Source organism: Gopherus evgoodei, chromosome 2, assembly GCF_007399415.2.
Source record: "Gopherus evgoodei ecotype Sinaloan lineage chromosome 2, rGopEvg1_v1.p, whole genome shotgun sequence".
Taxonomy (NCBI): domain Eukaryota; kingdom Metazoa; phylum Chordata; order Testudines; family Testudinidae; genus Gopherus; species Gopherus evgoodei.
The window spans coordinates 158291941-158305834 of record NC_044323.1 but is presented as its reverse complement, the minus strand read 5'-3'; the positions used below and the strand labels follow the sequence as shown (position 1 = coordinate 158305834).

General features: G+C 50.7%; 1 protein-coding gene across 4 annotated transcripts in view; it reads left to right on the top strand.

Moving 5' to 3' along the window:
* Positions 1–660: 660 nt before the first annotated feature.
* BMP1 (bone morphogenetic protein 1) overlaps positions 661–13894 on the top strand; it is an 85684-nt gene continuing 72450 nt past the window's right edge. For 2 of the 4 annotated variants that reach the window (XM_030552097.1, XM_030552095.1), the window contains exon 1: positions 1114–1429. In XM_030552097.1, the coding sequence (XP_030407957.1) occupies positions 1291–1429 (139 nt within the window). In that variant the 5' untranslated portion in view covers positions 1114–1290. Of the gene's footprint in view, positions 759–1110; positions 1430–13894 lie in introns of those variants that run through there. The other 2 variants (XM_030552100.1, XM_030552099.1) reach the window with 2 other exon arrangements.

The following is a 13894-nucleotide window of genomic DNA, read 5'->3' as shown; positions in this document are numbered from 1 at the left end:
CTGTGCTTCCCATGCTCAGTGCATTTACTGAAATGAGTGCCAGGCATCTGAGGGACTTCCCCCCTGGGGGGGGGGAGGGATGGCTAGATTCCTAGATGGAGAACTCTCAGGGGCACAGCACTCCTCCCTGTATTTCCTCTGACACTGGGGAAGCATCCTTTCCCCTTCCCAACCCGGGGGCTAGATGTAATCCCAGTTCGGTAGCCATTTACACCTGTGAAAAGTGAGTGTGAGACTCCAGCCCACCAGAACTGACCCTCACACCACCAGCAGCATTTTGCACCCTCTTTGCATGGAGGCAGGGGGAGAATCTCTTGTGATGCTCGGATCCTGGGAATGGCTGGAGTGAGGATTTTGGTTCATGCCTGTCTGTGGAGACCCCAATGCAAGCCCCTATTAAAAGCAACCAACAGACCGCTAAGGAGGCTTCCCAGTTTCCTTCTCAGCAAGCAGCTGCTTTAGGGTCTATCCCATGGCACTCAAGCCCTGCCACTCATCGACCAGCCCTGGGATCACAGCAGGGGATGAGTCTCCCAGTTCTTCTCCCTCCCCAGTAAACATACCAAGGGCGGAGCAGAGAGGGGGCAGCATTTCCTAGCTGTCCTGATCGCTCCTCAGGCAGCTGGGAGCCCTGCAGCCTCGGGTTGCCCTTTTCTCTGGGCTTAGCTGCAAGAAGCCGCATCCAAAGGAGTGGGCGAGGGGACTGGACCATGGCAGGGGGGTCCCCGGGGCCCCGCAGCTCAGAGATCAGCTCACAGGTCAGAACACACAGGTCACAGGTTAGACCCCCCCCCCGCTGCCGCCCTATAGAAACCTGCCACTTAAAGGGGGCAGCGCACAGCAGCTGGTCCTCCCGGGTCCGGCCCCCGGTGCCCACGCGGGGGCAGGGTATGACGGCCCCACGCCGCGCCGCGATGCCGCGGGATGCCGGGCATTCCCAGCCCGGGCGGGGATCCCAGCGCAGCGGCGAGGGGTGCCCGGAGGCCCCGCGGAGGGCGCTCCCTGGCCGGTGAGCGGCGATGCAAGAGCATCTCCGGGAGCCGCTTCTCCCCCACCCAGGCTGGCCCGGTTCCCAGCAGGGCTGCGAGCAAACTCTGCAAGCTGGAGGGGCTGAGCTCCGGGCCTGAACCCGCCCCCACCGGCTCTCATTTCCCTAAAAAAAAAAAAAAGAGAGCGAGAGCGAGGGGGGAAAACCCTCCCATCTCCTTCCACTTCTCTCCTTCCCCCTCCTTCCCGCTCCGCTTTTCCCTTCGGTCCCGAGGCGCGTCTGCCCGGGACTCGCCAGCCAGCATGTCCGGGGCCAGGGCGTGCTGGCTGCTCCTGTCCTTCGCGGTGCTGGGACGAGCCCTGGACTTCCCCGATTACACCTATGAGCTGGAGGAAGAGGAAGACACTGAGCCCATTGACTATAAGGATCCTTGCAAAGCTGGTAGGGCCAAAGGGATCCCCGGCCCCCAAGCCCCTGTGCAACCGCGTCCTTTGGTGGGCGGCTGGGGGGTTGTGTGGGGGCAGCGAGGCCATAGAAGGACAGGGGCTGGGTGAGCCTGGGTCATGCAGACTGCCTGGCTGGCAGGGCAGCTGCAGACAAAAGAAACAGGACGGGGGGGGGGGTGTTTCAGGGACACTTTCAAAGTTGCTGCTGGGGCTGGGAGGGAGCAGAGCCCAGGCAGAGACAGCCTCGGGCAGGGAAAAGCTCCAGGGCTGGAGACTTGAGTTTTCTGGGTTGTTCCCCCCACCTCCACTTTGTACTGCAGGAAATGAATCCCCCCCCCCCGGAGTTTTTCCTCCTCTCCCGAGGAGTTTTGGGTTTCTTTGTGGGGAGGGTTTGGGTCTGGCAGGGGGAGGGGGGCTGATCATACCTCATGTAAGGGAGACGGGGAAGGAAGCTGCCACGAGGTTACGCTGGGGGGATCCATCCACCCATCTGTTTATACTTCGGACGTGGAAGAGACTCGGGGGCGGGGGGGCTCTCCCGCTTCCCAGGAGGACCTGTCAAAGCAGGCTAACTCCTCCAGCCCGGATCGCCCCCATGTCCCCGGCACATCTGACCCACTAGTAGCTACGGCTTTTTGGTGTGAAGGGGGTGGGGATCCTGCTCCAAAACCCAGTAAGCGAGAGGAGAATCGGGACCCAAAGAGTTTGCAAAACTTTTTGTTCTTTCCTTCTCCCAGGCAGCTGTATAAACCGAAACAACAGCGGAAAAGCCTGGTGGTGTTAAGGGTGGGGATTGGATTAAGATTGATAAAGAGGGATTTTGGGTGGGAGGAGTGTTATCTCAGTTAGTGATTATGACATGTTATTTGATCAGAGACTTAGCTCTGTTCCTGGTTCTGCCACTAGCCTGCTGCCTGTCCTTGGGCATGTCACTTCACTGCTGGTGCCTCGGTTTCCCCATATGTAAAATGGGGATAATGAGGCCGGTCTTTTGTAAAGTGCTTTGAGATCTGATGAGGAAAAGAGCCCTACGAAGCCTCAGTAGTAATATTATCTCACTGTAATATTATCTCACTCTTTATTATTATTAATCAGTCTAACATGATGCTTTACCAACCAACAGAGAGAGATTTTAAAATCTAAACCCACAATGGTATCCTTATGGGTGCTGGGGTCCCCTGGGGCAGATTAGATTGTGAGAGTAGGGCTGAATTTGTGTGTGTATCACTGTGATCATACAAAGCACCCTCTAATTGTGGTTATTATTGTATTATAATGATGTTTATTATCTTCCTTGAGCAAGCCAGGCCAGGAGATGGCTAAGGGGGTGGTATTTAAATTACAGCAGCACCTACAGCCCTCAGCTGAGATCAGGGCTCCATTGTGCCAGGTGCTGTATTGAATGAGAGATGCTCCCTGCCCCTAAAGAGCCTGCAATTGAAATAGACAATAGTGATGAAAGGTGGGAGGGGAAACTGAGGCCCAGAGAGCAGCCATGAGTTGCCCAAGGTCACACAGTAGGTCAGATCTTACAGAGCCTAACCTTGTGCTCTGGACATAGGAACCAGTTGTCCCTTTAAATCTGTTCTGTTCAGCCTCCACTTCATCACCTTGTGCATGTGCGTAGGAGAGGGGGGTTTAATTGTTGATTAAATTAATGGAGGTCAGTCTGGACAAGAGGTAGGTCGGGAGGAGTTCCTTCTGATTGTGCTTGCTGGTCCATTGTGTGGTGAGAGACATGTGGAGCGGCATGCTGGAGCCCTGCCCCCCACCTTTATTGGATCCATATGTGACTAATTGAGTTATTGCCATTTGTATGGTGGCTGTGTCCGGAGGCCCCAATCTGAATCAGGCTCCATTAGACACTGTACAAACACAGGCCCTATCCTCAAGAGTTCATCACTCGATTAGCTTCAAGTGTAACTCAGGATCCAGGGGTCAGATGGGAGCTTGCCCATTGCTTCCTACAGGACAGGGAAGCAGTTCCTCTGCTAAGATTGGCCTGGCCAACTACATATCCCACAAGGCTCTGGGAGAGTCTGTGTGTTATTGTTTTTTTTTCTCTCTCAAGGCACCAGCTGCAGTAAGTTTCCTAGGACTTTAAGAGCAGCCGGAAACAGCTGACTCCTTGGCACTTGGAATTATTCCGTGGCTCCCTTAAATTCCACATGGAGAAGGAGCAGTGGGAATAGCCAAGAAATGGATTTGGTTTTCACTGCACAGCTCATGTCAATGGTATCCTGAGGCTGCCCTAATGTTCCCCTTGCCATCTCTCCCTGCTGCAGAACTTCCCTCCACCCCCACCCCCACCCCAGGGTGGTGCTGGCCCAGACCCTGCTGTGGTGCCAATAGGCGTTTTCCTGAGAAATGCAGCCAGGCTTGTGGTACCGCCAGCTTTGGCATCAAAGCTCCCACATCACAGCTGTGCCCGCTCCCTAGATGGAAACAGTGGCCCCGGTCCTGCAGTCCATCTTCTTACCTCCTGTAAAAATAAACCTCCCCAGCTCTGATCCAAAGCCATGGCAGCTGCTGCTTCCTTAGCTGTTCAGTATCAGAGGGGTAGCCGGGTTAGTCTGTATCCACAAAAACAACGAGGAGTCCGGTGGCACCTTAAAGACTAACAGATGTATTTGGGCATCAGCTTTTGTGGGTAAAACCCCCATTTTTTCAGATGCATGGAGTGAAAATTACAGATACGGGTATAAATATACTGGCACCTGTAGAGAGGGGATTTACCTTACAAATGGAGAACCAGTGTTGACAAGGCCAATTCAGTCAGTTAGCAGTCCAGACTCCACAGCCCTGAGGGGCCCCTTGGTAAATGCCAGGACCAGTGAGCTGCATGGGAGTCTGTGTGTGCTGTGGGTTCTGTCCTAAGCACCGGGATCCCCTGCAGCACTCAGACAAACACCCCCTCGATTTCAACCCTGGGGGCTGGCAATGCTAGGAGAGGAGAGCTTAGCTGTGGCATTCACTCTCCCTGTTGGGCTGGGATAACAGTGTCCATCTATTCTTTTTTACTATGTATAGGTTCTCATACCGCCCTCAATACTGTCCTATCTGAAGTACCTTCCAGCTGGGCATTAAGTGGCATCCTCACATGTGGGTTGTTCCCTCCCCTGCGGCAGTGTGCAGTGTCTTGTTTGTGCAGTGAGGTGTCTTGTTTTAGTAAGGCTTTGTTTATTTTTTGTATATCTCTGTACATGCTGCTCTGTACAATTGCTGTATTTATAGGGTGGCTTGCCCGTGGGATTAGCAAGTCCCGTGGGGGGCCCATCTGCTGCCAGAGTCAATCTTTTGTGACAGAGTCCGTTTATACGTCAACTAAATATCGCTTTGTTTCCTGTTGAACATGGTGGGCTAGAGGAATAAGCAGGAGTTTGGCAGTCAGGACTCCTGGGTTCTCTTTCCAAGTCTGGGATGGAAGTGTGAACTTGTGGCTGGAATGAGTGGGCGGGACTGGCAGTCAGGGCTCTTGGGTGCTATCCCTGAGAGGGAAATGTGGTCTAATGGCTAGAGCATAGGGGTCTGGATTCTGCTCCCAGTTCTGCTACTAACTTGCCGTGGGCAAACCCCTTTGCAGCTATGTGCCTCAGTTTCCCCAGCTGTGAAATTGAGATATTGATACTGACCGACCTTACTGGTTTATTGTGCACATGGCTGCTTTAACATTTGCAACAGAGCTTTGAACACACAACACCCTATTAAGTGCTAACCAGATAGTGTTTGTGCTGCCATTGTCCTTGGGAGGTTAGTACACAGTTGTTGAGCTCTTCGGCAACGAAAACAAACTCCTGGTGTCTCCTGAGCCATTAGAGAGGGACAGTAGCTGTGGGTTTGGCCCTGTGTGACTAGTTCCTATCAGCCTGATGTGCTGCTGAAGTAACCCCGCCTCTGTAATGTAATATCTTTAGGGGCAAAGCTGGAAAACATGGGTCCAGATTTTGGACCCTCCCCCCCTTCCCAGAGTCAGGGCTGATTTGAATCTTCCCATTCTGAAGTGTAGTGGCGTTCTGTTCCAGGAGTTTAGTCTGGACCCTTTGCTGGTCAAAATGTCCTTCCAATATGTCAGGGTGTGATAACATTTCATGGGCCCTGATTTCTGGATCTCTGAGCATCCAGGATAGCAAAGTGTGTGGGATACTTGATCACTGGGAATGAGATAGGATTATCCCCCAAATAACTGGGAGAATTAGTGAACTCCACCATCTGCCTATGCAAGAACGTCCCAGATCATACCTTGGGTATCTCGGCCATACACACCTGGTTGCAGGGGAGCAGCGTTTGACCTAAATTCCAGTTTCCATGTTGAGTCAACTGAAGTCACTTGTTACAATTGTATTTCTCATCATGATGCACAGACCTATTCCAACTGTTGTCATTTATTCATCCAGGGTGAAGTGCGCTCACTGAGCAGAAGCCAGTACGAGGCTTTTGTTTGGAGATTTAAAGCGCTGCATAGGCCTTGTGAATTTCACAGCTTGACATTTGGATCTCCTCTATTAGTGCATTGTTTGCAGATTTAAAGTGGTGCATAGACCTTGTGAATTCCACACCATGACATTTGGATTTTGTTTTAGTGCATGGGCATAGCTCATTTCACACTGCAGTGTCCTCTGACTAGACATTGGTCAGGGATGGTCTTGGACTTACTCCTGCCTCAGTGTGGGTTATGGAGTGAAGACCTTGTGAGGTCTCTTCCAGCCCTATATTGCTATGATTCTATAATAAACGGAACTGGGGAGAGGTCAGCTCTCATCCTGGAGCTTTGGGAGGGCATGGTGGTGGCAATGTGGTTAATAATAGGTAAGCTTTAGTTGCGTGCTGAATTTTGATCACTAGGGTTTTAATCCTGGGGCGAGCTGGCAGGATTTCCCATGGCGAAGCACAGGGCTGCATGCCTGGCTTGGCTGCACCTCCCATCTGCCCTTCTGTAAGCGCTGCCAGCAGCTTGGGAAATCCTCCTGCTGTTAATTCATGCCAGCGGGTCATGTCGAAAGGGACGCAGGACTTCCCGAGGCTTATCAACCAGCACTGCTGCTGGGCAGGAACAGGGAGCACATGCAATGCACTTGGACAGGAAGGATGCTTCAGCGTGCTAGAGACAGAATGGGACAGAGACTTCCTGCAGATTTCTCTCTCCTCTCTGGCAGAGGAGGGAAAGGAGAGAACAAAGCATCCAGCAAGCAGCACAGGCAGAAGAGGAGAGATCGGCAAGAGAAACTAGATTGGAAAGATTTGAAGGGTCTTTAATTTGTGGGTGAAAGAACTGTTTGAATGGAAGAGGAAAGGACCAGTTATCTCCAGGGGTTGATCTGCCTGAGGACTGCATTTCTTACCTGCTTTTATCTTTAAGTCAGCACCTAGAATCATACTAGACATTGCTTGGGAGGAGAGAATGCCTCCTCCTGGTTTATCAGCAGCGTATGTACTTCCTGGAGGTTTCCAGTCCAAGCAGTGACCCAGCCTGGCCCTTTGAAGATGTGATACTATCACAGCTTGAGACAAGGCCCCAGCACCTCCATGACTACTGAGCAAATGGATTGAGAGGCCTCGGGCAGCACTGACTCATTATGAGGTCTCCTGGGGTCAGCCACACGCAAACAGTTTCAGGCTGGGAGAGGAGGGCCTGAGCGCAGGGAGCACCATAGGCTGGAAGAAGGAGGCAGTTGGGGAAGAAAAGAAAATGTCCTCTTTCCCTGAACCTGGGCTGGTGCTCTAGAGAGACTAACAGTAACTCTGGCATGTGTTGTTCCCCACAGAGAAGAAATCCCTGATGAGGCAATCACAGTTTGTATCTGGGGCTGCAGTCCAGGGTCCAATCTGAGGGTCAGAGAATTGTGTGATTCCACCCGAAGAGAGGTGACGGCCCAAGGCCTGAGAGGGGATGCCCTTGGAGAGGCCAGAAGGGGTCCGAGGTGCAGTTAGCCTGGTAACTGTGACACAACACCCCTGCAAGGCAGGCAATTGCTCTTCTCTCCATTTCACAGAGGGGGAGAACTGAGGCACCAAGAGACTCAGGCCTAGTCGACATTTAAAAGTTTTTCTGGCATCGAATCATAGAACTGGAAGGGACCTCGAGGGGTCATCTAGTCCAGTCCTCTGCACTCATGGCAGGACTAATTATCTAGACCATTCCTGACAGGTGTTTGTCTAATCTGCTCTTAAATATCTCCAATGATGGAGATTCCACCACCTCCCTAGGCAACTTATTCCGGTGCTTAACAGTTAGGAAGTTTTTCCTAATGTCCAACCTGAACCTCCCTTGCTGCAATTTAAGCCCACTGCTCCTTGTCCTATCCCCAGAGGTTAAGGAAAAACATTTTTTCTTCCTCCTCCTTGTAACAACCTTTTACACACTTGAAAACTGTTATCAAGTCCCCTCTCAGTCTTCTCTTTTCCAGACTAAACAAACCCAATTTTTAAAATCTTCCCTCATAGGCCATGTTATCTAGACCTTTAGTCATTGTTGTTGCTCTTCTCTGGACTCTCTCCAATTTGTCCACATCCTTCCTGAAATGTGGTGCCCAGAACTGGACACAGTACTCCAGTTGAGACCTAATCAGCACGGAAGAATTATTTCTCATGTTTTGCTTACAACACTCCTGCCAATACATCCCAGAATGATGTTCGCTTTTTTTGCAACAGCGTTACACTGTTGACTCATATTTAGTTTGTGACCCACTATGACCCCCAGATCCCTTTCCGCAGTACTCCTTCCCAGGCAATCATTTCCCATTTTGTATGTGTGCAACTGACGGTTCCTTCCTAAGTGGAGTACTTTGCATTTGCCCATATTGAATTTCATCCTATTTACTTCAGACCATTTCTCCAGTTTGTCCAGATCATTTTGAATTTTAATCCTAACCTGCAAAGCACTTGCCACTTCTTCCAGCTTGGTATTGTCCGTAAACTTTATAAGCATACTCTCTATGCTGTTCTCTAAATCATTGCTGAAGATATTGAACAGAACCAGACCCAGAACCGATCCCTGCAGGACCCCACTCGTTATGCCCTTCCAGCATGACTGTGAACAGGGCCGGCTCCAGCATTTTTGCTGCTCCAAGCGGTGAGAAAAAATCAAGCCGTGAACGGCGGCACTTCGGCGGCAGCTGTACACCGCACCGCTTCATTCTTTGGCAGCAATTCGGCAGCAGGTCCTTCCCTCTGAGAGGGACCGAGGCACTTGCTGCTGAAGAGCTGGACATGCTGCCCCTTTCCATTGACTGCCCCAAGCACCTGCTTGCTGTGCTGGTGCCTGGAGCCGGCCCTGACTGTGAACCGATGATAACTACTCTCTGGGAATGGTTTTCTAATCAGTTTTGCACTCACCTTATAGTAGCTCCATCTAGGTTGCATTTCCCTAGTGGGTTTATGAGAAGGTCATGGAGGACAATATCAAAAGCTTTACCAAAAACAAAATATACCATGTCTACCACTTCCCCCGCATCCACAAGGCTTGTTATTCTGTCGAAGAAAACTATCACCTTGGTTTGACATGATTTGTTTTTGATAAATCCATGCTGACTGTTACTTATCACCTCATTATCTTCTAGATGTTTGCAAATTGAATGCTTAATTATTTGCTCCATTATCTTTCCGGGTGCAGAAGTTAAGTGGACTGGTCGGTAATTCCCAGGGTTGTCCTTATTTCCCTTTTTATAGATGGGCACTATATTTGCCCTTTTCCAGTCCAAAGATAATAGCTAGAGTCTCAGATATCTCCTCTGACAGCTCCTTGAGTATTCTAGGATGCATTTCATCAAGCCCTGGTGACCTGAAGACTTCTAATTTGTTCACGTAATTTTTAACTTGTTCTTTCTCTATTTTAGCCTCTTCTGATCCTACCTCATTTTCACTGGCATTCACTGTGTTAAACATCCAATCACCACCAACCTTCTTGGTGTAAACCGAAACAAAAGTCATTAAGCACCTCGGCCATTTCCACGTTTTCTTTGTTATTTTTTCCCCCTCATTGAATAACAGGCCTACCCTGTTCCTGGTCTTCATCTTGCTTCTAATGTATTTCTAGAATGTTTTCCTGTTACCCTTTATGTCTCTAGCTAGTTTGATCTCATTTTGTGCCTTGGCCTTTCTAATTTTGTCCCTACATACTTGTATTATTTGTTTCTATTCATCCTTTGTAATTTGACCTAGTTTCCACTTTTTGTAGGACACATTTTTGATTTTTAGATCATTGAAGATCTCCTGGTTAAGCCAGGTTGGTCTTTTGCCATACTTCCTAACTTAGCTACGTTGGTCAAGTGTGTGATGTGGTGTGATTCGTGACCAGCAAAGTTGTGCTGGCAAATGGTTCCTTAGTGGTTAGAGCAGAGGACTTGGGAGTCAGGACTCCTGGGTTCTATTCCCAGATTTGGAGGGAGTGTTGTCTCATAATTAGAGCACTGGGGGTGAGGGGTGGGTTGGAAGTCAGGACTCCTGGGTTCTTTCCCAGCTTTCCAATAAGAGGAGAAAGGCTCAGGAGACATGTCTTGCAGGTTGTATTCCTTTCTCTGCCAATGACTGGCTGTGTGACATTAGACAGGCCACGCCACCTTTCTGTGCCTCAATTTCCCCATCTGCACAATGGGAGTTAGTGTTATTAACCCTACAGTCATGCAGCAAAGCCAGGAACTGATCCCCGCAGTCCTTGCTCCCAGTCCTGTCCATGAACCACAAACAGTGTTCTTCCCAGGGGCAGCTCCAGGCACCAGCATGCCAAGCGCGTGCTTGGGGAGGCAAGCCGCGGGGGGCACTCTGCTGGTCTCTGGTTCTTCCTCCTGAAAAACCTGCTCACACCTCTGAAGATCCTGTTTCCAATGCAGATGACCTTGATCATGAAGAACTGGGGAAGGATTAAAAAAAAATCTGGTACCCCTGCTGAATAGATTCCAAATGTTTTCTTTCCAGCAGCTCTTCTTTCAGTAAGTGACTAACTCTACTGGCTCCAGTTCTGTTTTCATAGTTGACTTGAATTTGCAGATTGAATCCAAACTCGAGGAATAGGGAGAGTGTGTGTGTCTGTGTGTCAAGTCCCCTCAGTGTCCCCTTGCAGCATTCTTTGTTTAATAAATATCCTTCCTTTTTTGCTTGCTTCCAGAGAGGCTTTGACATATGTTGGGTTTGATTCCTCGCCCTGCGTCCTTGCCTGGCAGCTGGGAAGCATCTGTTCTGTTCGGAGTAATGGAGCAGGAGCAGTAGGAAGATGAGTCCCACCCCCATAAGGAGAGTTTCCCTCCCTCCCTCCTTTGGGGTGATCAGACCATCTCCCCTTCATGACCCATCTCTGAGCATGTGTTATCTGGGAACCATTTAGGAGGTCAGACTAGGTGATCACAATGGTCCCTCCTGGCCTGAGAATTCCAGAGAGCTCAGCTGAGCTCCTTTCATTGTTGTGGGCTCTGATTAAGCTCAGAGGTACCCAAGTCAGAAGCATTTTTCTAGCTTTGTGGGATCCAGATGTAATGGGCGTGCCAACCTCAGAGATTTACAAAACAAGACCCAAAGCCACCCGGCCATTATCCCATCCCTGAGACACTTCCTAAACAGCCTCCTCATTCCTCAGTCCCCGTAGCTTCCCCATGGACATGGCTAACTTCTCTACCCAACCCCAAAGTAGCCTGTGGGTGACTCGGGCTAATGGCACTGATGTCAGCGAGCCCGATTGCCCAGTGTCTCCTGCCTTGGGCAGCTGTTCGCCTGCGATATCCTGGACTACACTGGTAGGATGAAGGAGGCAAGGGGAAAAACTAAGGCAGAGAATAGAGCTGGGCAAGGCCTTGAGTCTTGGGCAAGGCCTTGAGTCTTGGACAAGAGAAGTTGTGGACAAAGGGGGGAGAGGGCAAAAATGCTGAGCTTGCTACAAAACAGGAGAGAGAAGGGGCAGGGGCCAGTGTGCTAGACTGGGACTCAGGAGACCTTGGTTCTAGTCCCAGCAATGTGTGACCTTGGGCAAGTCACTGTCCTGCACCTCAGTTTCCCCATCTGTAAAAAAGAGAAGACAAATACTTCCTGTCCTCTACCTTTATCTGTCTTGTTTATTTAGTATCTAGACTCCTCAGCACAGATAAAGGGCAGGAGGGGAAACTGAGGCCCACAGAGAGGCAGAGACTTCCTGAAGGTCACACAACAGGTCCCACATTCCCCATCTGCTTTCCCAGCAATCTATTCCACTTGCTTAATGCTCTGACATAAAAAGTCCCTTTCTTCCTCATCCCCTTCCAGATTCCTCTGTTCCCCATATCTGAACCACCATCACCCTCATTTTCTATTCCCAAGGATGCTGGCTCCCTCCTTTTTCTGATTCCCTCCACCAACAGTTAAAGAACATAAGAGCAGCCATTCTGGGTCAGACCAAGAGTCCATCTAGCCTAGGATCCTGTTTTCTCACCTGGCCAATGCCAGATGCTTCAGAGGGAATGAAAAGAACAAGGCAATTATCAAGTGATCCATCCCCTACTGTTCAGTCCTAGCAATTGGCAGTTAGAGGCTATGTGCACCCAGAGCATGGGGTTGCATCCCTGACCATTTTCGCTAATACCCATTGATGGATCTATTCTCCACGAACTCATTTAGTTCTTTTTATAACTCACTTATACCTGAGTTCTCTGTGTCTTTCTCTCCCCTGTCCATGCACCATCTGCTGTTTCCATCCTCTGTGTGCCTTGGTGCATAGCGTTCTTGTTGCGCTCCCCTCGGCCAGCAAGCCCGGGATGCACTCTGCCTTTGCGCTCAGTTTGCACAGATGCAGCCCGTGGTACTGACAGCCCTCGCGGCTGGTAGGGCTGTGACTAGCAGGGATTCGGTGCTCACCAAGTTTGTAATTACACACTCGCCGTGTGAGCCAAGGGGGAGGAAGCAGAGCGTTTAAGGTGACGAGCAGCGGGGGAGCAACTCGGAAGTAGGGGCCAAGCAACAGACATGTAGCAGAGCTTGGAATACAGCGAGGTACTCACTGCAGGAGCAGAAAGCTCACTGACTCCAGGTCCAGGAGCAGGGATACAATGTGGACTGAGGAGGATGCATGCTGAAGAAAGAACCCTCAAGTTGTTTATATTACTGCCCAGCCCCTGCACCATATTCCCTGTTCCCCAGAATGCCCCAGGGCTCCAACCCTTCCCCAGCGCCGTACTGTTACCTCAAAGCCACCGGCTCTGCTGCGTTCTGGCATGACGTTTTTTGTCATGCAGGAGATATGTTCCAAACACTGATGTTAGCCTGATCTCAGCACAGAAGGGAATTTTTCTTGACCTCGGTTAAACCAAGTCCTCTAACTGGCACAGCTGGACCAACTGTTCACTCACTGCTAGCAGACACCAGTAAACTATAGTAAGACCTACCTGGCTCAGAGAGGGCACATGCCAGGAGAGGGTCCCTGGGTTCTAGTCCCAGCTCTGATACTGACTCACTCCTTGGGCAGCCACTTCCCTGCCCAGTACCTCTGTTTCCCCCTCTGTTAAAACAGTGTCAGTGAGAATGACCTGCTCCACAGCACAGGTTGTGAAGCTGAATTTCTTTATATGTGTGTGACAGACATGTGTTTGAATCAGAAGGGAGGTTCTATGGGAAAGCAAATATCCCTAGCCAGTGTTCGCAGGCTGTTTGCTCCCCCTCCTTTGTTGGTAGTGAGGGACACTGCCAGGGGGCTGCAGAGTGGTGCATCTGGGAGGAATCTCACAGAGGTCCTCCGTTGTTTTCCTGGTTTGTCTCCATCCCTCGCTGCTGTTCTCAGAATCTCTTTGCACAGCTGAGGCTGCTGCCAGGCAAACATCCCGGAGCCTGCTTGTTCAAACACTGCAGCAATCAGGAGGTACGCTGCAGACCCAGCAAAAGAACAGAAGCTTCACCAGCGAGCAGAGCTGGTGCCAGGTAACCATCCACTTCACCCCAAGGAATCTCTGCCTCTGCTGCTAGGCAAGACACTTTTGAGCGAGGGTTTTATTCCTTCCCACCCCCATGACAAATGAAGGGGCTCAAGCTGCAGGACTCGGATCAGGACTGTGGATGCAGAGGCTTAGTGCAGAGGTCACTCCCTCTGGAGCACACGCACTGGGATATATATCCCCACTCCGGTATGTGCTCATAGGACTCCCTGCTTGGTGCCTGGGCATCATGGGCTGGTCTAACATGAATGTCCTGCCTGGCTCTGGCCAAACTTAGCAAATGCTAAGCATTGTGGAATGACCGCAGGCCTCTGAGCTGAGTGATTGCCCAAGGCCAGATAAACACTCCCACCCTGTGAGATTAAACACAGGAAGGACATGGGGGGCAGGGGGGAGCGCGTGCTGGCCCTGTCCAGATGCAATGGGGACACGTTACTGACCATTCAAGTTAGCGTGTGCTCTCTGCACGCTCCACTCAGCTGACAGGGTACACAGCAAGGCTATATAGCACTGCGGGTTCATGAGATTGTGAAATGAACTTCTTTTCCTAGCAGGAACGTGTCCACAGAGCAAATCAA